The 27,091-nt window shown below is 41.9% G+C and overlaps 1 protein-coding gene across 2 annotated transcripts in view; it reads left to right on the plus strand.

Moving 5' to 3' along the window:
* The window catches only part of LOC126995923 (dehydrogenase/reductase SDR family member 4-like), a 35,404-nt gene extending 8,313 nt beyond the window's left edge, over positions 1 to 27,091 (plus strand). The window contains exons 1-7 of one of the 2 annotated variants that reach the window (XM_050855823.1): positions 14,374 to 14,579; positions 19,033 to 19,210; positions 21,153 to 21,230; positions 22,110 to 22,256; positions 24,584 to 24,718; positions 26,115 to 26,170; positions 26,417 to 27,091. In XM_050855823.1, coding sequence (XP_050711780.1) covers positions 14,452 to 14,579; positions 19,033 to 19,210; positions 21,153 to 21,230; positions 22,110 to 22,256; positions 24,584 to 24,718; positions 26,115 to 26,170; positions 26,417 to 26,531 — 837 coding nt within the window. In that variant the 5' untranslated portion in view covers positions 14,374 to 14,451 and the 3' untranslated portion in view covers positions 26,532 to 27,091. Of the gene's footprint in view, positions 1 to 14,373; positions 14,580 to 19,032; positions 19,211 to 21,152; positions 21,231 to 22,109; positions 22,257 to 24,583; positions 24,719 to 26,114; positions 26,171 to 26,416 lie in introns of those variants that run through there. The other variant, XM_050855824.1, reaches the window with a different exon arrangement.

A 27,091-nucleotide genomic window follows, 5' to 3' on the forward strand; every position in this document is an offset into this window, starting at 1 on the left:
TTGGTCTGATAGATGGGAGATGCCGTTTAATATAGATAAGTGAAAAGTCCTTCAAGCTGGAACAAGAAATAAAAAGTTCGATTACGAAATGCGAGACGTCAAACTCAAAAGCATTCAATGCGTCATGGACCTGGGGGTCAAAATCACGTCAAACCTCAAATTTTCACAGCAATGTATCGATGCAGCTAATAAAGCGAACAGAATGTTGGGCTTCATTAAAATAATCTTTTTATTCAAAAATAAAGAAGTAATACTTCCGCTCTACAATATTTTAGTCAGACCCCACTGGGAACATGCGGTACAGTTTTGGTCTCTCCACCATGCAAAGGACATTGCTAAATTAGAAGGTGTTCAACGTCGGGCAACGAAAATGATCCCTTTCTTGCGCAACAAACCCTACGATGAGAGGCTTTCCACCCTTAACATGTTCTCTCTTGAGAAACGTCGCCTCCGAGGAAAACTGATCGAATATTTTAAAATACTTAATGGATTTACGAATGTGGACAAATCAAAATTGTTTATGATCGATGACACTTTGGGAACGAGGAATAATGGCACAAAACTTAAATGTAGACAAGTAAATTCAGACTGCACCAAATATTTCTTCATCCACGTTGTAGTGCGAGAATGGAATAAGTTCCCACCTTCAGTGGTCCAGTGTAACTCGATTGACTCCTTTAAAAATAAGTTCGACCGACACTTCCTTCAACTTAATGTTACCTAGAGTAGAAATGCAAAATTTTGGAGCCATCTGATTAATGTAGAATCACTTAGGTTTAAGGACAGATCACCTAGTCTGAACCATGGGGTCTGTGTGGTCTGATTTTTTTATGTCAGATGTGTGCTTGGGCGACGAAATGTTAAGAAAATAATTATGATCGATAGTTTCCATGATCTCCCCTCTCCTCCCTTGCCTTGACCCCACCAACCACATGAACAGCGTCTGACGGGTTTTGTTTTGCTGTTTTTGATTTTGTTTTTGCCCTTGAGTTTCCTTCCTTGCTGTAAACTAACTAAATAAATAAATATATAAGCATCAGCCACGTCATCCTCTGAACAGGCGTCACAGCTCTCTCCTTTATCATAACAGGTATCTACACCTTACTACGCCATGAGCAACATTTCATCCTCTCGTCTCGAAACTGACCTCTCCTTTTTTCCTTGGATTAACGGAGCAGTGTCTAGCGGGCTTATTTTGTGGCTGTTTTTGTAGTTTTTTTACCTCTGAGTTGCCTCCCTTCCTGGAAAAAAATATCTAGTACAGAAGACTTCACAGTTTCATATTATAGTGGATATTCGTCACTTTATGAGCCTTTGCATCCTCACAACTATCTTCATCATCTTCATTTCTCCTCTTTCCAGCATCTTCATCTCTCTTCTTCCCAGTATCTCCATCTCTCCTCTTCCCAGCATCCTCATCTCTCTTCTTCCCAGCATCCTCATCTCTCCTCTTCCAGGCATCTTCATCTCTCCTCTTCCAAGCATCTTCATCTCTCCTCTTCCCAGCATCTCCATCTCTCCTCTTCCCAACATCATCATCTCTCCTCTTCCCAGCTTCATCATATCTCCTCATTCCAGCATCTTCATCTCTCTTCTTCCCAGCATCCTCATTTCTCCTCTTCCCCGCATCTTCATTTGTCCTCTTCCCAGCATCCTTATCTCTTCTCTCCCCAGTATCTTCATCTCTCCTCTTTTCAGCATCTTCGTCTCTCTTCTTCTCAGCATCCTCATAGCTCTTCTTCCTAGCTAAACAACCTAACTGATGCATCTGATTTTTCGCCATGAACAATGTTTTCGTTAAGCAGACATCACAGCTTGACATTATAGTGGACATTCAACGCTCTATAGACCTTTGCAGCATCACAGCTTAAAGTAATAATAATAATAATAATGATCTTAGTCTTGAGATGTTTCCCAAGTCAGGTTTTTATAATGGCAGTTCCTGAAGTCTTTTATACTGAGACGTGACTCCATCCCTAGAGCTCGGGGAATGTGCATACACTTACGTCCATCATGTAGCGCTTCGCGCATTTCCAAATTTGAATGCGGCTGTCATGAAATGATGCTAGTGAAAATTTGTAGCCGTTTTAACAGCTATTATATTTTCTCCCTCTATCGCAACCCTGACCTTGATGATAGTATCTATGACTGTATGTTAAATTCTATGGCTTCAATTCAAGAATCAGATCGAAAATCTTCTTTTATCTTTGTCGGTGATCTTAATGCACATCATCAGCCATGGTTAAATTCAATTTCACCAACTAATCAACACGGTCGCGCTGCCCTGGACTTCACTAATCTCGCCGGTTGTGACCAACTTGTTCAAAGTCCAGCTCACACTTTGGGTAATTGCCTAGATCTTCCTCTAACCGATGCCCCCTCAGCAGTGTCTGTACAGGTAGTCCCTCCCCTTGGCAGTACCGACCACTCTGGCTTGTCTATTAATATTCAAACCTCTTTTTCAATTCCAGATGAGCCACTCTCGCGCAAAGTATACGTGAAGCCACATGCCAACTGGGCTGGTGTCATTGCCGATTGTAGTAACATTGTCCGGCGCGAGGTTTTTCGGGCTGATAGTCCAGTCGATGCCCTTAACAGTGTGTTAGTTGAGATAAGCGAAAGAAAAATTCCCTCTAAAATTATTCGTAGTCGTCGTAAGGACAAAGCCTGGTTTAATGATGACTGCAAACGAGCCCAGCGTGAAAAGCAAGTTGACTACTGTGAATGGTCTCGACTGCGCTCACACGAGACTTGGGAGAATTATGTTAGTCTCCGTTCTGCAGCCCAGCGTATAGTATATTCTAATGCTGAGGATGAGTACAATGAACACCTTAAAAATGTTCTGATTGGGACCTCCCAGCCACATTCATGGTGGTCAGCTCTTAAGCAGTCCTTCTTTGGTGTGGATTCAAGCCTGCCTCCTCTGTCCTGCACAGATGGTTGAATCTGCCATAGTTCGAGGGATAAAGTTAATCTTTTGGCTTCTACTTTTAATTCAAAACAATGTAATGAAGTATTGGACCTGCCTCCGTCCTGACCCCAGAATGTAAAACTAAGCGCTGTTGCCTTTAAGTCATCAGAATTATTAAGATACCTCAATGACTTGGACTCATTCGGCGGTTGTGATCCTTTGAGATTCTTGCCTCTGTATTACAAAAAGACAGCGTCTCTATTGGCTCCAAAACTGGCATTAGATTAATTGTTAGAGCCCTGTTACGTAAGGGTTCTTTTCCAGTAGTATGTTGGCGTACTGCTAATGTTACCCCGATACCTAAGGGATCCTCTCCCACTATTCACCCCGGTGATTACAGACCCATCTCCATAACCCCGGTCTTGTCTAAGATCTTTGAGCGCTTGCTTGCCAAGCGTTTCACTCGTTTTTTAGGCAGCAAATTATCACCTTCTAGTCAGTTTGGGTTTAGAAAAGGTCTCAGCACCTCCGACGCTCTTATCTGCATAACTCATGACGTACAAGTTGCTCTTGATGCTGGTTATGAAGCTAGACTAATTTCACTCGATTTTAGCTCCGCATTTGATCGTTTTTTTTTTTTTTTTTACAGCAAAGGAGGCAGCTCAAGGGCACACAAAAAAGGAAACAATAATAAAAAAAAAAAGCCCGCTACTCACTGCTCCTAAAAAAGAATCAGAAGAGGTGGCCGAAAGAGAGCTCAATTTCGGTAGGAAAGGTGTCCTGATACCCTTCTCTTGAAAGAGTTCAAGTCGTAGGCAGGAGGAAATACAGATGAAGGAAGATTGTTCCAGAGTTTACCAGCGTGAGGGATGAAAGAGTGAAGATGCTGGTTAACTCTTGCATAAGGAGTTTGGACAGTATAGGGATGAGCATGAGTAGAAAGTCGTGTGCAGCGGGGCCGCGGGAGGGGGGGAGGCATGCAGTTAGCAAGTTCAGAAGAGCAGTCAGCGTGGAAATATCGATAGAAGATAGAAAGAGAGGCAACATCGCGACGGAATTTAAAAGGTAAAAGACTATCAGTAGGAGGAGAAGAGCTGATGAGACGAAGAGCCTTCGACTCCACTCTGTCCAGAAGAGCTGTGTGAGTGGAGCCCCCCCACACGTGAGATGCATACTCCATACGAGGACGGACAAGGCCCCTGTATATGGATAGCAACTGCGCTGGGAAGAAGAACTGGCGGAGACGATACAGAACGCCCAACCTCGAGGAAGCTGATTTAGCGAGAGAGAGATGTGGAGTTGCCGGTTAAGATTTTGAGTAAAGGATAGACCGTGGATGTTTAGTGTTGAAGATGGTGATAGCTGAATGTTGTCGAAGAATAGGGGATAGGTGTTTGGAAGATTGTGTCGAGTTGATAGGTGGAGAAATTGAGTTTTTGAGGCATTGAAGGACACAAGGTTCCTTCTGCCCGAATCGGAAATGATAGCAAGGTCTGAGGTTAAGCGTTCTGCAGCCTCCAGTCTGGAGTTGTGTACTTCCTGTTGAGAGGGTCTTCTATTGAAAGAAGTTGAATAATGCAGAGTGGAGTCGTCGGGGTATGAGTGGACAGGACAGTTTGTTATGGAAAGAAGACCATTGATGAATAACAAGAACAGAGTGGGTGACAGGACAGAGCCCTGTGGAACACCACTGTTGATAGGTTTAGGGGAAGAACAGTGACCGTCTACCACCGCAGAGATAGAACGGCCGGAAAGGAAACTGGAGATAAAGGAACAGAGAGAGGGATAGAATCCGAAAGATTGCAGTTTAGAAAGCAAAGACTTGTGCCAGACTCTATCGAAGGCTTTCGATATGTCTAGCGCAACAGAGAAAGTTTCACCGAAACGGCTAAGAGAGGATGACCAAGAGTCAGTTAAGAGAGCAAGAAGATCGCCAGTAGAACCCCCCTTGCGGAACCCATACTGGCAATTAGGTAAAAGGTTAGAAGTGGAAAGGTGCTTTTGAATCTTCGGGTTAAGGATTGATTCAAAAGCTTTAGATAGACAGGAAAGTAAAGCTATAGGGCGGTAGTTTGAGGGATTGGAACGGTCACCCTTCTTAGGCACAGGCTGTACAAAGGCATACTTCCAGCAGGAAGGAAAGGTAGATGTTGATAGGCAGAGACGAAAGAGTTTGACCAGGCAGGGTGTCAGCACGGAAGCACAGTTTTTAAGGACAATAGGAGGCACTCCATCAGGTCCATAAGCCTTCTGAGAGTTGAGGCCAGAGAAGGCATAGAAAACATCATTTGGAAGAATCTTAACAACAGGCATAAAGGAGTCAGAGGGGGGATGAGTAGGAGGAATATGCCCAGAATCGTCCAAGGTGGAGTTCTTACAGAATGTTTGAGCGAAGAGTTCAGCCTTAGAGACAGATGAGACGGCAGTGCTGCCGTCAGGGTTAAGGAGAGGAGGGAAAGAGGAAGAAGTGAAATTAGAGGAGATATTTTTGGCTAGATGCCAGAAGTCACGGGAAGAATTAGAAGAAGCAAGGTGTTGACATTTTCTATTGATAAAAGAAGTTTTGGTAAGTCGGAGAATAGATTTGGCACGATTCCGGGCTGAAATGTAAAGGTAATAGTTAGCGGGAGTTCGAAGGCTCTGGAACCTTTTGTAAGCTGCCTCTCTATCTTTAATAGCACGAGAACAAGCGTGGTTAAACCAAGGCTTTTCAGCATGAGGAGTAGAGAAAGAACGTGGAATGTATGCCTCCATTCCAGAGACAATCACCTCTGAGATGCGCTGGGCACACACAGAGGGGTCTCTCTCCTGGAAGCAGTAATCATTCCACGGGAAATAGGAAAAGTACATCCTCAGGTCGTCCCACCGAGCTGAAGCAAAATGCCAGAAGCATCGCCTCTTCGGTGGGTCCAGAGGATGTACAGGAGCGATAGGACAGGAAACAGAAATAAGGTTATGATCGGAGGAGCCCAACGGAGAGAACAGTTTGACAGAGTAAGCAGAAGGATTAGAGGTAAGGAAGAGGTCTAGAATGTTGGGCCTGTCTCCAAGACGGTCGGGAATACGTGTAGGGTGCTGAACCAACTGCTCTAGGTCGTTGAGGAGAGCAAAGTTGTAGGCTTGTTCACCAGGCTGGTCAGTGAAAGAGGATGAAAGCCAAAGCTGGTGGTGAACATTGAAATCTCCCAAGATGGAGATTTCAGCGAAGGGAGAGTGAGTCAAGATGTGCTCCACTTTAGAATTCAAATAGTCAAAGAATTTTACATAGTTAGTAGAGTTAGGTGAGAGATAAACAGCACAGATGTATTTAGCAATAGAATGACAATGAAGTCTTAGCCAGATGGTGGAAAATTCAGAAGAGTCTAGGCCGTGGGCACGAGAGCAAGTGATGTCGTTGTGCACGTAGGCGCAACATCCAGCTTTGGATTGAAATTTAGGATAGAGATAGTAGGAGGGAACAGAGTAGAGGTTGCTGTCAGTAGCCTCAGAAACCTGTGTTTCGGTGAGGAAGAGAAGATGAGGTTTAGAGGAGGAGAGATGGTGTTCCACAGAATGAAAATTAGAACGAAGACCACGAATGTTGCAAAAATTGATAAGGAGGAGGTTCGAGGAGTTATCAGGACACCTCTCAAGTCGGCAGCCAGAAGGGGAGTCCTCCCTGGGGGAATTTATGGTCCCCCCCCCAGGCGGGGACTCCGAGGCAGTGTTGTTTTTCGCCATTTTGAATTTTGAATTTTGGGAAAAGGTGTGTGTGTTGTGTGAATGTAGTGTGGTGTAGAAAGAGAGAGGAACTGTCTTTAGAGAGCATGCTGAACTGCTCTCTGGTGTTGATGAGACAAAAGGGGAAACGGTTAATGAGGACATGGGGAGGGTCTTTGAAGGGCTTCAACACCCTCCTCGCTTCCCATATATCCTCACCGGGAGTAGCTCACGCCCGTTCGGTAGGTGTCTTCCTACCTCCTCCTAACCACAAGGCCCTTTTGTTTAAAGTCAGATCTCTTGGAATTGGAGGCCGCTTCCTTCAAGTTCTTTCCGAGTTTCTAACTGAGAGAAGGCAACGTGTGACTGTTGATGGCTGTTACAGTTCTTTTAGTCCAGTTATATCTGGAGTTCCCCAAGGTAGTGTCCTGAGACCCCTTCTTTTTATTATTTATACATTTGACATGTGGTGTGCAATCGAGTCTTATATGGTTGCATATGCTGACGATACTTCTATATATGCAGTAATTCCTTCCCCTCAGGATAGACAGAGAATTGCCAATGTTCTCACTCGCGATGTGTTTAGGATTCCGTCTTGGTGTGGTCGGTGGGGTATGAATCTGAACCCGAGTAAATCCCACAGTTTGGCTCTTTAGCAGGTCAAGGACTCCCTCTCCTCCTCACCCTAATATTGCGGTCAGTGGAATACCGATCCCTAATTGTTCCTCACTGAAGTTGCTCGGAGTGACTCTTGATCCCAAACTCACTTTTGAGTTGCACCTGCGTTCACTTGCGTCGGCAGTCTCACAAAAAAAAGTTGGCTTGTTGCGTAAGTGCAGTCAACCTTATTCCTCTGATGATGTTGTAAAAAAAATGCTTTCACTCTTTCATACTGCCTCGTTTCGAGTACTGTCATTCCGTTTGGATTTCTGCAGCTGAGTCTCACTTAAAGCTGTTGGATAGAGTGTTCAACCAGATTAAATTTCTTCTTCCGAATCTCGAGATTAATCTTCGGCATCGTCGCTTGGTGGGATCATTGTCTTATTTTTTCAAAATTATGTCTAATATCGACCACCCATTGCACCGTCGTCTGCCTGCTCTCTCACAACCATCGCATGCTACACGACACTCCTTGGGGCTAAGGGCCGCTTTCACAGTCATTTTGTTTGTTTTGATCGTTACCAATGGCTGTTATCGTCAATGGGGTAGTGGCGGCTGCGGGGTTAGCCTAGCCCCGCACCTTGCCCCACACTCTCAACACCTTTCGCTACCTCTGCAGCCGCCACTATCCCACAGGCCAGTTTCACGTGGAAAACTATAGCGTCGATCGCCACCATTGGTAACGATCAAAACAAACGAAGTGACTGTGAAAGTGGCCCTTATAAATGACCGTTCTTTGTCTGTCGACCGATGTAATACATCACAATTTTCCCGGTGTTTCATCCCAGCGACCGTCAAACTGTGGAATACACTTCCCAATGTGATTATTAATTCTAGTAATTGTGAAACATTTAAAATACATGTGAATGCCGTGCTTCTCTCTTAGCTCGCTACCTACTAGATTTTTCACCATCTTCCTATTCTTTGCTCTCTCCTTTATTCTGTATTTCCCGATATCGGTGAAGTGTCGCCCGCTGGGCCTTTTGGCTTATAGCATTCGTGCTTTCCGGCGGGTCACCTTCCTTGATTCATATAATAATAATAATAAAAGAGACAGATCATACAGTACTCTTCATGAAACAAGATATTGTTATACCGGACGTGTTACTTGGGTTCCGTGTCGCCGTCATTAGACTCCGTAGGAGGGAGATATGTAAACACTTTGCACAGCTTCTGTAGTTTAATATTCTTCCTTAGTAGTACACTTCACTCTGACTCTTCACTTACCACTAGCTTACTATGACTGGGGCTGGGGCTCTCTCGCCCTCTTCTCCTATATATATCCAGAACAGTACAGTCTAGAATGTTACAGTATATTTTAGATCATACAAGAACATGTAGCAAAAATATATGCGAGTTGGCAACACTTCCCGCCTGGCGTCTGGCCGCGCCCCACGGGGCGCGGACGGCTCGCCTTGTTCCCCGCCCCCCTGCTCGCTTTTCCCGGAGCCTTCTAGAGGCCTATGGTGGCCGGGTGAAGCTTCCAGCGCAACAATATGCTATTCCTTACATCTTGCATGCCACAATCCTTCCATGGACTCTTTCACTGTTTCAAACACTCGTTCATTCTTCTCTTAATTCACTCAGTCTAAGCAGCAGCCATTCTGTTCCATTTCTTCCAGTCCTCTCAAGACACATGATTGATTGATAGTTTACTGTTGCAAAAGTACATAACAAAGGGGAAGGGAGGAACATGCCATTCCAAACCCCAGGCAATATATAATGGGATTTGCGATACATATTCATTTTCAGTTCCATCTCAGGCAAAAACACCTACATCATTGTATTTTCTTCCAGACCATCTAGTTATTTGCATCCACATCCATACACAGCTTGTGCTCTAGTTCGGAAAAGATCACCTCCCAATCTTCCCTCATACCATTCCTCATACTTTGGAGCCTCATTCTCCTTGTAACAGCCGATATTTTCCTTCCTTCTCATTCTTCCACTTGTCCAGTCCTTCACCTTGCACTGCACTGTCTATCTCATCTTTCCACTATCTTGCATTCCACCCAAACCTTTTTTATTTATTTTCTTATTCTATGTTTCTGTTTCCTGTTCACCCCTCGGCCTCGTTCTCCCTTTCCTCCAAATGTCAATGAACCCGCGTATTATAACTGGCATGCTATTTTTTTTTGCCTGTCATACTATCATACTCCCTTATTTCTTTATCGAATTGCTCTTGATATATTACACAAATGATAGGTACGACACCTTGGACACCGCAGAGGATGACCATTACGCGCTGCCAGACGTAAAAGAAAAAGTATCCTCTGAAATCATGATTATAGTTAACAAAGGAATGGAGATGATTATATATATATATACCCCTACATTTATTTACCCATATATTCTTCATTCTATTCCGATTATAAGGCAAAACATGATGAATAAGGCATAAGATATGATGAGGTAAGACACTTTGGACACCGCAGAGGATGACCATTACGCGCTGCCAGACGTAAAAGGAAAAGACGTATCCTCTGAAATTATGATCATAGTTAAAAAAGGGATGTAATTTATTATATATATATATATATATATATATATATATATATATATATATATATATATATATATATATATATATATATATATTTTTTTTTTTTTTTTTCCACCGAGCTTTAATACTGTCGCCTTAGGCCGAGTACAATATTACAAGTATTTAGGAGTGCAACTTAGTTTTAAGAAGTATACTCATTGCGTTGACTATGTACGCAATCTCTGTCTACCTCGCCTTGCCCCGTTACGTGTATTAGCAAACAGGGGTCTTGGAGCAGGAATTCCCATTCTTAGGATGTTCTATCTCTCTGTCATTCTGTCTCTGATTGATTATGCTGCACCAGTTCTGGTGCGTTGTAGCCCCTCTCAGCTGAAGCCCTTGGAGCTCATACAAAATGAGGCAATGCGGATTATTCTGGGTTGTCCCAGGACGGCAAAGCTTGAAGTCCTCCGAGCTGAGTTGGAACCGCCCAGTGTTGTCTGCAGAATTCAGGAAATTACTTGCCGCACAGTCTGCCGCATGATTTGTCACGGGGACACTCAGCTTAGGCAGGCTCTTGGTAACTTTCAGCCCACCCCTAACATTCCAGCCAAATCGTAGCTTAGAAAGCTCCACAAGCTCTTATCTGACCTTGGTGTCCTTGAACCGTGGCTTGCCCTCATTAGCAGCCCTTGTTATCCCTCTTGGAAACCTCATAGAGTCAGTGTTAATATAGAAAAATTAGATAAACCTAAAGATTCTTGGCTTTCTCAAGTCCTGCAGGACCGTTTTCTGATCAAATTGTCTGCATATCCCTGCACCCAGGCTGTCCATGTGTTTTGTGATGGATCTGTCAATGGCACCAAGACTGGTTGTGGATTATTTATTAGGGACTATGCCACCCCCTCTGAATACACTGACACTGAGGTTTCTAAGAGGCTTCCTGATCATCTGTCTTCCACAAGGGCAAAACTCTATGCCATATATGAAGCCCTCCATATCACTGTAGCTCTCGGGAAAGATGTGTACCTGTTTGTTGATAGTCAATGTGCCTTGTATGCACTTCCGTCCTCCTCTCCATCTGACTGTGATATAGTCAATAAGTGCCTTAGTGCCCTTAGCCTGCTGGAGCGCTGTGGTGCTACTGCACACTTCATCTGGGTGCCCTCACATGTTGGGCTGCCCCATAATGAAAAGGCAGACAGACTTGCTCGTGCTGCCTCTGATGATCTCAATGTACACCCAGGTGTTGAATACACCTATAATTATGTTAAGAATAGACTTAAATCCCTTGCTAGTGAGTCTGTTACCAATCAGCTTGCCTTGAGGTGTCAGGATGGTAGTCCTCCAGCATTCACTATGCCCAGGTATCAAGTATCTGCACCCACACTTATGGTAGGCTTAGTGCATCCTATGATCTGGTGGTGATGCGGCTGAGGCTGGGCTATAGATATTACTGGGAGGTCAGAGGGGCTGACCCTGTACCTTGCCGCTTGTGTGCCAGGCCAGGGGGTCACACGCTCAAACACTATGCCCTGCAATATTCAGCTATTAGTGCCTACCGCCCACAGGGCCACTGGGACCTGCCTGGGTTGGTGGGCTGGTTCATTAACAATAATGTTCTTTCAGCTGTGCTTAGTGAATATCCTGCATTTGCCCCTGGATTGTAGTCCATATGTACAGTCCCATATGTCTGCTCCCTTGCCTAAATCAAGGCCTTTATTTTTTTTAGCACTTGTCCCCAACCATTGTATCTTTTTAGTTTCCTGGTGCTACTTACACATGTATCCTTAGTTGTATAATCACACTCTGTACTGCCTGGGGGTTGGGATGGCATGCTCCTCCCTTCTCCTTTGTTGTTTTACTTGCAACAATAAACTTTCAATCAATCAATCATATATATATATATATATATATATATATATATATATATATATATATATATATATATATATATATATATATATATATATATATACACTCCTACATTTCTTTACCCATATAATATTCATTATATTCCGATTATAAGGAAAAACATGAGGAATGAGGCATAAGATACGATGCGGTAAGACACTTTGGGTCATTCAGCTGATGACCGTCCCCTCGCTGCCAGACGTGAAAGCAATAAACAAATCCTAAAATCATTGCTAGAGTTAACACAGCCATGAATATGATTAGATATTTACTCCCACACTCATATACTTTTCATTATATTACAACCATAAGGCAAGAAATAAGGCCTAATGTAAAATAAAAAGGTGTGATTCTATGAGGGTACACTGCTGAAAAGTCAACGAGGCAAATAGAATAGTGGGCAGAATAAGGAGAACGTTTGTATACCTTGGTTTAGCCATGTTTAAAGCCTTGTATACAGCCTTAGGCTGGATTCACACGAGCCACTTTTAGTGGTCAGTGGCCGCCACAAAAAGTGGCAACCACAAAAAATGGTCGCCACGAAAAGTGGTGGGATAGGTGCCATGCACACGAGCCACTCGGTGGCGGCCACTAATGAGGTCAATACGTGGCGTTATGGATCTCGTAGAGGCAGCAGCTGTCTGTGCTCTCTTGGCAAAAAGCGCTGAAGAAAGTACTGCCATGGGTTCACCCCATATATACTTAGCAACAGACTACTACGTGTAGCATTCCACACATTATTTACAGAGCTAAAAGAACACGATAATTTTTTTACTACTTCAGGCGGTCACAGGATAGTTTTAATCATTTTATGACAATAATTGGTCCACGTTTAACACGGCAGGACATCAACATGAGGAAGTGTGTGCCAGTAGAAGAGAGACTTGCGGTAATTTTAATACATGACTGATTGATTGATTGATAGTTTATTGTTGCAGGTAAACAACAAGGGAGAAGGGAGGAACATGCCATCCCAACCCCCAGGCAGGACAGAGTGTGATTATACAACGATTAATACGTACATGTGTAGGTAGCACCATGAAACTAAAGATACAATGGTAGGAAGGAAAGCACAACAAGGGGGGGGGGGGGGGCGGTACCTCCCCCTGGACAATAAGACAATAAAATGTGGGGACGGAGAACATTGCCCAAGCACTAGATGGGAATGAATACAGAACATGAAGAATATTAAGTCACATTAGATGTAATTTATTGACATAATTCAGCAGTCTTTGCGGTTACATAACATTTTCCCCTTTCTACTTCAGGGTAAATAAAACTACCACATTCAGTAATAAATCCATACCAGAATCAATTAATATGCAAAACTGTGAAACGAAATGAAACATTAGATCTGAAAGCAAATAAGAGCTTATCCATTATATCCTGAACACAAGTTATGCGTGAAGGTCATACTTATACATCATTATGACAGTTGAAATTCAGGTGTTCAAGTGTCAAGACAGAGGGAAAGCGGCGGGTGGCAGGGTGGTGGCCACCCATAGTGGCTCGTGTACACGCTGCCATTTGAAACAACGGTATCTATCGCTGGCCACTGTGGCCGCCACAGCGGCGTGGGCGGAAAATGGCTCCGCCCGCCACAACTCGCCACTGTTTTGTGGCGACCACAAAATAGTGCCCCGTGTGCATGCACCCATTGAGATGTGTGTGTTCTATTTTGACCATTATTTTGTGGCGGCCACTGACCACTAAAAAGTGGCTCGTGTGAATCCAGCCTTAGCATGAGGCCACACCTTCAATATGCCAACCACGTAGCCTATATATTGTCCCTACCCAGCCTAAGATACGAAAATAATATAAAATGTGCAAGATCTATAGGAAAATAAAAGCAAAAGGAATAGTAAACTCATGATCATAGTTAAAATAGCGAGGAAGATGATCTGATATATGCCCCCACATTTCTTCACCCATATACTAGCCATTATTTTCTAATTAAGAGGCAAGAAATAAGCCATAAGAAAGTGATGAAAAAAGTAATAAGAAATCAGTGAAGAAAAAAGGTTAAAAGAAAGAAGGAAGGGACGAGAAGCTAAGTTTAAACCACGGGACTGCCTTGACCTGCCCCAAACGATTTGTTGGCTCCTGAACCATGATGTCCTCCCTGCTATCCTCAAAGAACACCCTCAGTTTGCACCAAGGTGGTGATGCAGTGTGTGGCAGCCTGAAATACTGCCATGCTATACAAGGCTGTGATTTTTGCAGTATTCTACTTTTAGGCCTATTTCCTCTAGCTCTGTATTCATTCTCATCTAGTGCTTGGGCAATGTATTTCTCCGTCCCCACATTTTATTTTCTTATTGTCCAGGGTTAGGCCGGCCGAGCCCCCCTCCCTTGTTGTGCATTCATTCCTACCATTGTGTCTTTTTAGTTTCATGGTGCTGCCTACAAATGTATTACCAGCTGTATCATCACATTCTGCCCTGCCTGGGGGTTGGGATGGTATATATGTTCCTCCTTTCTCCCTTGTTGTTTACCTGCAACAATACTGTCAATCAATCAGGGAGAAAAATAGAATCACTACCTTCTTCTGTGACTGGCCGAGGGATAATTCTGTACTCTTTCTTTTAGTTATATTTTTTTTGATAGAAGATATACCGGCCGAAAGATTTTCCTAGCATTGAATAATTATAGAGTAGGATAAGGTAAGACAGTTTGGGCTATCCAGCTGATCACACCCAAGAAGAAGAAGAGGAAGACAGAGACCATTACGAGCCGCCAGACGTAAAACCAAACTCATGTAATCAAAGTCCACCCAGCAAGGAAGATGATTAGATACACGAGGCTGCCCTGGCGTCCCTTCTTCAGCACTAGCGTAAGGACAGCATCCACGGCAGCCATGCAGGGGGGAAGACTGGCAGGCAAGGTGGCCATCGTGACAGCCTCCACGGATGGGTAAGGAAGCTGCAGGACGAGATGAAGATGCTGAACAAACTAATAACATCTAAACTCCTTCATTACAGCCTATCATCTAATTATCTTACGTAGTGTTGAGTGATGATAACCCAGGTGGCAGACTAGAATCAGGAAGGGAATACAGGAAGATTGAGAAAGGTTACCCAGTCTTGAAGGGAGCTAGAGAGAAGGGACTCACTAGCCACACGGTTGTTATCTCTGGTGGGTCACAGGCAGGGGTAGGCACTGGCCCTTTAGACATGTAAATATCTTGAGTGATAGGTATAAATTAGTTAATGAAAGGATGTAGTTAATAAGTTCTTAAGTATTAGAATCTGCCTGTGCAAACTTAATAGTTTAGTAAATAAGGTAAATATAATATCTCGTTTACTAGTGGACCATAATATTAGTGTGCTAGCCATCACCGAGCCATGGTTACTTTCTAGTATTCCTGACTTGTCTATCAATGGGTACCATCCCTGAGCTTGTACTGATGTGATGGGTGACGTGAGGAAGCATGGTGTAGGATTATACATTAAAAAGGATCTATCTTTTATTTCTTTGGAGATTAACTGTCCTATGTCCATGCTGTTCACTTGGTAACCCTTAATTGTTACATATTAGTCGTTTATCGTCCTTCCTCCAACTCCCAAGATGACAACCTTAATCTAATAAACTTCATGAAAGATTTTTGTACCAACAAAGAAGTGTTGATATTGGGTGACTTCAACCTGTCCAGTATTAGGTGGAGTGATTAGAATGCTCTGTTCATGGATTATGACCCATCTACTTTGCTGTTCACGGACTGTTTGAATACTATAGGACTGCACCAATGGGTCAAATTCCCAGCCTGTTTGTTCTCTGGTAACATATTAGACCTTGTGCTTTCTACTGAGGAGGATCGAATAGGAAGTCTCCAACTTCTGTGCCCTCTTCCTGGTTGTGGGCATATTCCAGTTTTATTCAATTACTACTTTATGTTGGACCCCAGTACTGAAAACGACTCCCTTATTAACAAGTGTGCTTGGTTCAAGGGGAGATACAGTAGTGTAAAAGAATATATCTTGAGTATCGACTGGGACTATGAGTTCTGTTATCTGTCTCCTGATGGTATGATCCACTAGTACTAGACTTATAGACATCCTTACTCCCCTGATCAATGCATACATACCCCTGCGCTCCAAATCAGTCGCTTTCCTTAAAGTTCCTAACCCTCCTGTTATTTTGAAGAGAAACAGAAGATCAGCCTGGCAGCATTACAAGATGTGCAGAAACTTATTCGGTCGACGTGCCCCAGAAACTAACATGGCCTTGAATGCTTTCAACAAAGAGAACTACCGCTACAAATTTTTTTTCATTCATCCTCAAATTGAACATGAGATTGCCCTTATTGATAACATTAAAGACAACCCCAAATCTTTCACAACTATCTTAGAAGTAAAAAGGTTGGTGCTCCTTCAGTTGGTCCTCTGAAACTGCATGACAGCTCACTGCTTGAAAAGTGTGGCACTATGGCAGAAATTTTTGTAGACAGTTTTGCCTCGGTATTCAAATCAGGAACCTTGGATCCCTCTCCTCATCAGACTTGTGATAGTTTTATTGACTCAGTTAATTTCACCCTTCAGGATGTTTCTGTGAGATCAGATCAACTGGATTCTGGTACTAGCATGGGACCTGATGGACTGCACCCCTTGTTACTTCAGTCATGCCCATCTCTAGCCTACCCAATCTTAAAAATATTTAAAGCAAGTATAAACTCAGGATCATTGCCCTCCCAGTGGAAAGTTTCAGAAGTTGTCCCTATATTTAAGAAAGGCTCACGTTCTGTCCCTCTAAATTATAGGCCCATAAGCCTCACATCTGTATGTTGCAAAACTTTGGAAAGAATAGTGGCAGAACATATATACGAATATCTAGAGACTAATGCAATATTCTCACCCGATCAATTTGGATTTAGGCGTGGAAGGACTGTTGACGACCAACTGCTGTTAGCATATGATTTTGTTACATCCAGACTTGACAGCAGTTTTGTGGTGGATGTGGTCCTGTTTGATTTTTCCAAGGTGTTTGATGTTGTTAATCATGCTGTGTTGATACAGAAACTAGAAAATATAGGCATAAAGGGTTTATTGCTAAGCTGGATTAGTTCTTTCCTGTTGAGAAGAAGAATGTATGTTTCCATCTCAGGGGTTCATAGTAGTACCAGAAATGTCACTAGCGGAGTACCTCAGGGTTCGGTTCTGGGACCACTTCTCTTTTTACTATATGTTAACTACTTACCCTCATATAAAGTCAATAATTGCAAATCTTTGCTGATGATTTATAGTTATACATGAATGTTTGTGCCTCCTCCCCACTCTCATTGGACCTAGGTACCTCATCCATTCAAAATGATATTAACAGCATATGTACTGTAGCCAGTTCTTGGGGCCTTGACATGAATAAGGACAAATGTGCTGTCTTGAGGTTCCAGCATGGGTCTGTTGATTGGCAGCACATAGGTACTTTATCCAGTTACTACCTTCTTGGACAACCAATCTCCATGGTAACTAGCCATAAGAATCTAGGTGTTTTAGTTGATACATCTCTCAGATTTCACCAACATATCAGGTCCATTGTTAATACAGCATCAGGTCTATCTGCTAATTTTCTAAAATGTACCCTGTGTAGGTCTCATAAGTTCATGATGACTTTGTTTATATCTCATATATGACCTTTGCTTGAGTATGCCTCCTGTGTATGGAATACTGGATATATAGGTGATTACAACCTACTTGAGTCAGTGCAGCGGTCCTGGACTTGTCATATTGATGGATTAGCTGAATTAACTTATGCTGAACGTCTACAAGCTTTAGATTTGTACTCAATGCAGGGGTGCTTGCTCCGTGCAGATATAATAAAATACTGGAAGATATTTCATGGAGAGTGTGGTATTAGTCCTGAAGATATTTTTATTTTGGCTCCCTCACTGGGCTTCAGAAGTCATTGGTTCAAAATATTTCAACCACACAGTTCCCTTGAAGCCAGAAAACGTTTCTTTTTGATGCGACATATCAATCTGTGGAATTCGTTACCTGACAAGGTGGTTGCACTGGATTCTTTGCCTAGTTTCAAATCTGTCCTACATGTATCCCTTGGTCCCATTCCTTACAAGTTTGATTAAATTCTAACCTCAGTATTCTATTAATCACAGCATACACCTAATAGTCTAAACAATAATTATTACACCCATCAATATAAAGTGATCTGTGCAAGGTACACAACTCAGTCTTTTTTACTTAATTGTCTTATACTTACTCAGTTATATACAAATCCCTACAGACTGGCATACCTACAGATTTCAGCTGCCCCTTTCTATCCCTATTTCGTATATCTCATATTGCCCTAACTTGTGCACATGGGGTAGCAACAAGGTGAGATGAGGATGCTGAATGATGCTTTTAACTATGTCTAGAGTCCTTGGTTACTGCCTGCTATCTGTTGTGCTGAGTAATGATGTCAGGCAATGATAACCCAGGTAGCAGGCTAGAATTAGGAAGGGAATAAAGGAAGATTGAGGAAAAAGTGCATAATGTGTGAGGATGGAGATATGTAGAGATGAGATAAGGATGCTTGCTTGCTTGATATAATTGTTCTAGGTAATGGTAACCCAGGTAGCAGAACAGAATAAGGAAGGATGTTGAGGAAGAATTGCATAAAAGGTCTATAAGTTCACCCAATAATGCTACTTATCAAACAGGTGAAATGTGTCAGCTGAGTAATGATGACAAGTAATGAGACCTGAGGTAGCAAAAAAGGAAAGAAGGAAGAAGAGGAAAAAGAAGATTGAGAAGGAAGGAATGAAGGAAAAGGTGCATAATTTCAGCTTTCCGCCTTAAGAAAATTAAATTGCCACTCAAATTCGGTATGCTAGATTATAAAATGGAAGTAATGTCAGGCAGGAAACTTAACTGCTATGGAAATACTGAACAAAGTGGATGATTATATAGCTTTAAATGATGATAGGTATTGAAGGTTTTCCAGAGTGAGGTTGTGTCATGCCTATGTATCATGTAATTTGTCTGTCATGTGTAATCAACCTATAAACTGCGACATCCTAATTCATCTCTCGTGTGTCATTAACCTGCACACTGCAACACACCCTTATTTGCCTGTCATGTGTAATTAACCTGTTCGCTGTTTAGCCTATAATCTGTAAACTCATTAGGTATATGTATTGCTTCTGTCACTCCCTTACTTTACTCCTCTCTGTACTTTACTGTCAAGTGTCTCTTTTAGTTTTCATATCGTCATTTGCTCATTAAGGGAACTTTTTGGGTCTATATCAGTTTTTTATTCTCCCTTGATTCCCCTTCATGGATCTCAATAACAGTAATAGTTAAATAGTTAAAAAATAAATTCACCCAGTAAGTCTCGGGATGCTAGATTATGATGTGTTGCTTTCACTCCCCAGTATCGGGTTGGCCATCGCCCAGCGCCTTGGGGAGGAGGGTGCCCAGGTGGTGGTGAGCAGCAGGAAGGCTGCCAATGTGCAGCGGGCCGTGGAGGAGCTGCAGGGCCTGGGGTGTACTGTGATGGGCGTGCCGTGTCACGTCTCGAAGGGCCAGGACCGACAGACACTCATCGACAAGGTTAGAACCAAATAAGGGCTTGAGAAATACTGTTGCACCCAAGATCCAGAGTTGTGATTAACCTGACCGCTGCGATTGGCACGGATTTGGCTTGCACTGGTAGCCTGGTAATATATATATATATATATATATATATATATATATATATATATATATATATATATATATATATATATATATATATATATATATATATATATATATATATATATATATATATATATATATATATATATATATATATATATATATATATATATATATATATATATATATATATATATATATATATATATATATATATATATATATATATATATATATATATATATATATATATATATATATATATATATATATATATATATATATATATATATATATATATATATATATATATGCAACACAATCACTTGGTAGCGCGTGATTTGTAAATATTTGCAGGTAACCACTGAGGAAGTCAAGGAAACACGAGAATCCCGAGCGCTTTCGTGTATTACATCTTCAGGGGAAAGATACAGGAGTGAAGAGTACATCTGCACCAGCATATCATTTCACCATTTCTATGTTTCGTGGTTTTTATTCATTATTTATTTAATAATTTTATTTTATTTTATTTATATTTGTTTGTTTTATATGTTTATATGTATGTTTTGTAGAATCCACATTGATCACTAAGTTACTGTATACACAAAAGCTGTTAAAATGATATTTGATTTACTAAAATTGTGGTATGTTCCGAATGTGAAACACACACACACACACACACACACACACACACACACACATACACACGCACAAAAGGACACACCTTGGATCACCATCTGACCTCACTTGTCCCTAAAAGATTTCGACGCCCATATTTCTGAAATGTCAGATGACGAACTGATAGTCCTGCCTATATATTTTACCAATTTAATATTTTACTTTCTTATATTCTTATGATTATTTTTAAGTATTATTCTACTACTGACTAGTCTGCTGTGAAATGCAATATACTAAAACTTTAAAAAATTGTTAATAAATTTTTGTACCATTACATAAAAATATAAACTAAATATATATATATATATATATATATATATATATATATATATATATATATATACATACATATATATATATATATATATATATATATATATATATATATATATATATATATATATATATATATATATATATATATATATATATATATATATATATATATATATATATATATATATATATATATATATATATATATATATATATATATATATATATATATATATATATATATATAATCTATATATATATATCTATATATATATATATATATATATATATATAGATCTATATATATATATATATATATATATACCTAAGTCTTTCTCTGCCTCTGTGGTGGATAATGGAGTGTTACCCATGTGGTATTGGTAAGCTGGATATCCCCTCCCAAGGTGCAGGAGTTTACATTTTTCTTCAGTGAATTGTAGCAGCCACTTTTTGTTCCATTCCTGTTGCTTGGTGATGTCTTCTTGTAGGAAATCCGCAGTCAGGGGGTTAAATTAAAAAATTGTCACTAATATTCAAGGAAGTATTTTGGTTTGTAGTTGAATAGTCTCCAATTTGTATGCTGAAAATGCACTTTACTGTAAGAAAAATAGTCTCATCTCTCAAATAAGTTGCATTTTTTATTTCAGAATACAAACCTAATGCATAATTAGTCAGGTGTAAGAAAGTAATATCTGCTGAATTTTAGTGAACAAGAATATTTCATAATTTTACATTGATAACCCGATGCTTCTATTACTATTGTTAATAAGATTTGGTTTTAAAGAGTTGTCTATGGTTGTCTTAATGCAAAACCCTCATCGGCAGTAAGGGATTTCCTGCGCTTTACCTGTGAACGTATCAGCCGTCCATTCACATGCTACTATACTCTTTACCTCGGCAGACTGTGGAGAAGTTCGGAGGACTGGACATCCTGGTCTCCAACGCCGCCGTCAACCCAACAATGGGCGGAGTGCTGGAAGTGAGTCATGGGGAACCAGTCTGCATCTTCATCCTGCACCTCATTCACCCCAAGAAGGGGATTGGGAAGGGGATAGAGAGTGGAAGACATATGGAAAATAAGATAAAGGATAGAAGAATAAAATAAAGTAGAAGAATAAGGAACTGGCTGGGATGCAGAAGATGAAAATGGAGGAAACAAAAAAAAAGAGAGGTAGCTTACCCTCCTTTTTTATTTTCTACATTTACTTCCTTTATGCCCCAGTTACATGTTAGGGTGTTTCTGAATATTGTCTAACAGTTTTCCCTACCCACTTGCCTTGTCCTTTCATTCTTATTTATTGCTCTGCATTCCCCGTATTCCTTACAATCTGATCATTTGGTACCCTAGTTTTTGTATTTTATCTTTCATTCACTTTTTATATGTCCAAGTCACATACACGCAAATATTGTCTTTACTTTAAGCCGGTGAATCAGTTGCAAAGAGAATGAAGAATAGAGAGAAATACATTTGGTGGAAAAGTTCTCCGTATAATAAGGAGCTTTTGATCAGTCTAATAGTTTTCTCATTCCTTTTATGCCTTGTGCCTTATTCAATTCTAGAACTCCCTCAAACTGAATGATTACAGCATTTCCATCAGTATCCTCCAAGCATGTCATCCTCTTTCTCTGTACTCTCTCATTCCTCTTTGTTACATATAAACACCTTTCTTACGGTGTGTCTTTTCCATATATCTTACTGGTATCTGACCATTACATACCAAATATTTTAACTTTTCTTGTTGTATGTCCAAGGTACCTTATAAAAACTAATGTGTACCAAATACTTTTTCAAAATTCCTCAGATCTCTGCCGTATGTCTAAATTCCATAATAAAATGCTTTGTGTCTCTTCTTCTCAGTGTTCCGAAGAGGCGTGGGACAAGATCTTTGAGGTGAACGTGAAGAATGCCCTGCAGCTCTCCCAGTTGGCTGTGCCCCATATACAGAAGCGCAAGGGTGGGGCCATTGTCTATGTCTCCTCCATCGCTGGATATCAGCCAATGGAGGTACAAAGACAAACCTGAGCTGCCTTATCTAACTGCATGTAATTCATATAGTCAAATTATATAGCACAGTAAGGTTGTGGATTGTTAGAAGAGAATGTCAGTGATCTTTATTCTTCCACAGAACTCATACTCTGAACAAGTACTCTATACAACAAATCAGGAAATAAATCTTGAATGCTTCTATAAGTTGTTCCTTTAATCATAGACTTCACAATCTCTTGGCGGAAGATTTTCAAAATTTAAAATTTAAATATTTTCAAAACCAAAGCAGCTAGCGACCTGAAACTAAAACAGGCACCTCCCTTAGGCATATATGAGTCTCCATGAGCAGCGGTATCAAAAAATTCAAAGTCGTTCCCTAATAAAATCCCGATTAATTGTTTTTTATATAAGTATAACAAAACTTAAAAAGGCTATAAAATCCTCAGATTTTACGCTAGATGCACAAACATCACCAAATGCAGAGATAATCACTTATATTTTCAGAATCAATAGCAATATTTAGCATATCTTATAAGTTTTGCCCGAAATAGCTACTTATTTATTTTTTATTTAGTGCAATTTTACGTAAGTTTTAACATCTAATAAATCACTTAATTTTCACATTAGAAACTTAATACTTGAGGAAAGCATGCAGAAACATCTTAATTTTACTCAACAAAAGCAAAATATTCATTTTCTATATACAATCACAACTTATTTTGGTTGAATTCGATGTCACTATTGCTATCTGGCCCTCGTCCCTGAACAATCACTTTAGCCTTTTGGCCTATGAGGGCCCCGGTCAGTTTCCTGGACTTGTACACATCCCTGTTCCTCGCCGTCTCCTTCCTGCCCTCCTCGATACTGCTCCTCTTCCTGCCGGTCGGCTGCTTCAAGGCCTTGTTCTTCCTCGCTTCTGAGGTCACGTCCTTGGAGAAATTAGCACCGAAACAGTTGAAGAGGGACCTGCTGATGCGGCAAGATGGTGTTGGCCAGGTTGTGCCCTCCTGGCACCTGTACCCCTGCAAGGTCGGGTCTGAGGCCGCCAGGAACTCCAGGAGGTGCCTGAACCCGTCCCTGTGGCGCATGGCAAGGGAGAGGAACCTCAACCTGCGCTCCTTCTTGTCCTCCCTGCACATCAGGAGTCCCGCCATGTGGGCCATTGGGAGAGATGGCCGCTTCAGGACCGCCCGCCCGTCTCCAGCTCTCCCTGTCGACCAGCTCGACCAGGGCGTCGAACATCACAGAGGGCGGGTCGCCCTCTCGAGCTCCACGGTAATCTTCATCTCCTCCTGCTGGGCAAGCTCCTGCTTGCAGCACTCGGCCACAGAGGAGTTGGCCTGGACCTTCCTGGCCAGGTAGCCGGCGTGGTTGCTGACCGCGGCGAGCAACTCGTCCGTCGGCGGGTCCGGCTGGTCGTCGGCCAGCTCCCTGGCAAGCTGGGCCAAGATCACCTCGTCGTCCTCCTTCTCCTCTGCCTTGGCCCGGTCCAGGTCGGCCTGCACGTCCCGAAGAACCCGGCGAGCTTCAGCAAATGCAGGCGCTGGGCCAACCTGTTGCTCACCATGAAGTTCTGCACGCCGTCCAGTAGTTGGCGCAAAGAGTGCTCAGTCGGGTCAGAGTTGGCCTTCCCATGCACACATACCGACCCGTGGGGCGTAGTGAACAGCCCTCACTACCACACTGCACTGAACACACCACTGCACTGCACACAACACTGAGTCACTGCACTGATGGCCGGCTCCTCCACAGTTTACTCCTGGCGTCCTCATATCTTGTGTCTCCTCCGTCACTTCCACTCGATCCACTGCCTTCTGTGTCTTCTTGTATCGTCCTCTGGATCCTTGCAGTTGTGGGGAAGGGTACAGAGACGATGAATAACTGTAGGTCCTTTACTTGGAGCGTAAACAGAGGCAGGACCTAAAAGTTAGGGAACTGAGCTGAGTTGCCATGTAGGCACTAACTAAACGTACATTTCTTGTTTCGTAAAACTGTGGACTTCACTATCCTACAGTTATCATTCATTTTACGTAAAGATTTCAACCTAAAGTTACTAAATTTGCCATTTTTACACAACGTTTAAAGTGCACGCATGGTGCTATTTTATATAAGTTACCTTGAATCCTCGACCAAATCACTCTAGAGACACTCCTGCCTGCTTGTATGCACTAAAACTTGAAGATTCGTCCTGTTTCCACTTAAATTGAGTAAGAAAACAGAGTGTGTTTGAGTTGTGAAAGTCGCATAACAATCCAGCGCGCCAAGACTGAAGGGATTTCCCGTCAACTAGTTGTGAAGTCTATGCTTTAATATTGCTAATCACCACATTTCCTTTTTCCTCACAGCTGCTTGGAGCTTACAGTGTGAGCAAAACAGCCTTGCTGGGGCTGAGCAAGGCTGTGGCCCAGCAGCTGGCACCAGACAACATCAGGGTGAACTGTGTTGCTCCAGGCATTGTCAAGACCAAGTTCTCAAGTGCTGTGAGTTAAAATGAGCCAATGATTTATTTTTATTTAACAAATAGATAACAAGAAAGACTGCTATCTGCTGCTCCTGTAAAAAAAAATATAGAAGAAAATGCAGGAAGGATGATCAATTTAGGTTGGAGGGGTACCTTGAAACTCCCCTCTTGAAAGCATTCAAATCATATGAAGAATATCTATCTATCTATTCTATTTGTCTATTTGCATCAGTATTTACATGGCAAATAAAGATGAGTGGGCCTCAAGCCTGTCACTGGAAGTGTTCCTCACATACAGCCCTCAACTTGACGGGTGGGGCGTGTCATTTGCTGCCGTTCATGGTAGGTGCATCAGTTGTTATCATCATGGTGTTGGGCAGTTCGCATCACCTCCATTAACTGCTGAAAGTCACCCAGTGCCTGTCCAGTAACATGGATGGCCTGGGCTTCCACTTCTTGTGGCTTGCTTGGTGTATCCTGCCTGAGTCCCTTCACTGTGAGGCATGTCAGCAGGTAGTGGCTAAGTGGTCAATGGGTTTAGGAGTTGCAGTGATTGCATTTTCTGGCTTAAAATTTGTCCTGAAGCCTGCCAATGTCCTGCATCCCAACCTCAGGTGGTGCAGCAAGACATAATTAGCTCTGGAGAGCCGGCATGAGGCATGTAATGGCTGGTAGAGAGGCCCTCTGCACCTGTCAGCCTGGCTCAAGATTGTCTCCATCTCATGGTCTTGGTGTTCAGTCTTTGGGCAGTGGCACATTTGGTCATTGCAATGTGCTGCAGATGTGGCAGCACATCACTAGTCACAGCGGGCATCCTTGGGGCTGCTGGCTGCCCAGGTTGACCCATTAGCAGCCATGTTCCCTCACAGACCCATGGGGCTGGGCACCCACCATGCATGGCTCTAGTGACTAGAGCCATGCATGGTGGCCCTGTGCAGCGAGACTCACGGCAGGGGTGAGAATATTGGTGATGAGGCTGCTGAAGAATCTGCAGGTTGGATCTGGAGTCCTGTCTCAGGAGTCTGTGAATGTCAACTCTGGCTATATGGACAAGTGGCATGCTACCCAGAAGTCAACCCTGCTCACCATGTTGTACCTGAAGAGAAAATCTTATGTGGAGGTGGTCAAGGGACTACCATAGAGCTTGTGGCTTGAGCAGGTTGATGGTTCCTGCCATGAATTACTTGAAATGGGAAGGGCCCTTCATGGAGACTTCCTTGGGGGAATGCCTGGAATGGTGTGGTAGAAGTATTGCATCCATAGCATATGTCCCTTTTTATTGATTGATTGATAAATGTTTAAATATGTTAATGTTTGTTCAAGCTGCATTAGTAATAGTAAATTTCTCTGGCTGTTTTGAATATTTCTCTTGCATAAACTTATACTATTATATCTAATTTGTTGTTGACTTTCAGATTGTAAATAATCCCATGGCATTGGAGAAAACAGTTGAAATGGTTCCTTTGGGCAGGTGAGCTTTCCTCTTTCCCTTTTATTACACATGAAACTGATATTACTTGTAGGTGCCTATGTCCCACACTTCCAACTTGTGTGACAGACCACTAATGCCTTGCCCTCAACTACCAGTGTCATTACATGCTTTTTATTTGTTTCTAATAAATTTTAGACTTGTCTGCACTAAGTGATTAACCAAACTATTTTGCTACCAGTAAACAACTTTGATGCCAGCCACCCATTAATGCACATTGCTCTGCAGGATTGCCGAGCCCAAGGAGATGGCCGGCGTGGTGGCCTTCCTGTGCAGCGACGACGCTTCCTACATCACTGGGGAGTCCTTCGTGGCAGCCGGCGGCATGTTCTCAAGGCTTTGAGTTGGGGGGCTAGGGAATGGATCGGTAATAAAATTGACCTCAAAAAAATGGATCTTGTGCTTTGATGTGCCAAGAATCCACATGGAGCAGTTAACCACTTATTAAGTCCTTATGATAAATATTATACTTGCAATCACAAGCTTAGACACATATGGTGCTACTGTATACTATGAGTTAGTTAACTGAAGAAAGGATGAGAGTTGGTAGATGGCTGTAGTTCAATGAACATAACAGTACAGAATAATTACCATATATAACTATCTGCTCACTATTATAAATGATTAGGCTCTATGTTGGTGTAAGTGCTCTCAATATCACTTAAATATTTAAGATGTGAAATTAACTCCTTAAATAACCTTGCATCAGTATGCTGCTGGTCATGGTGTGGGCATTTACCAAACTCATTATTTCTTGGGGTTCATTTTGATATGCATTTACAATTAGAAAGTGGTGGGCCTGTACAGTATCAGTAATCACAATTAAATTTACTTAGTGTTATGTCAACTGAATTATTTTTATACAGTGCATGCTGTTAGCGGGGACTAAAATATAAAGATTTA

This window comes from Eriocheir sinensis, chromosome 9 (genome assembly GCF_024679095.1).
Source record: "Eriocheir sinensis breed Jianghai 21 chromosome 9, ASM2467909v1, whole genome shotgun sequence".
NCBI lineage: Eukaryota > Metazoa > Arthropoda > Malacostraca > Decapoda > Varunidae > Eriocheir > Eriocheir sinensis.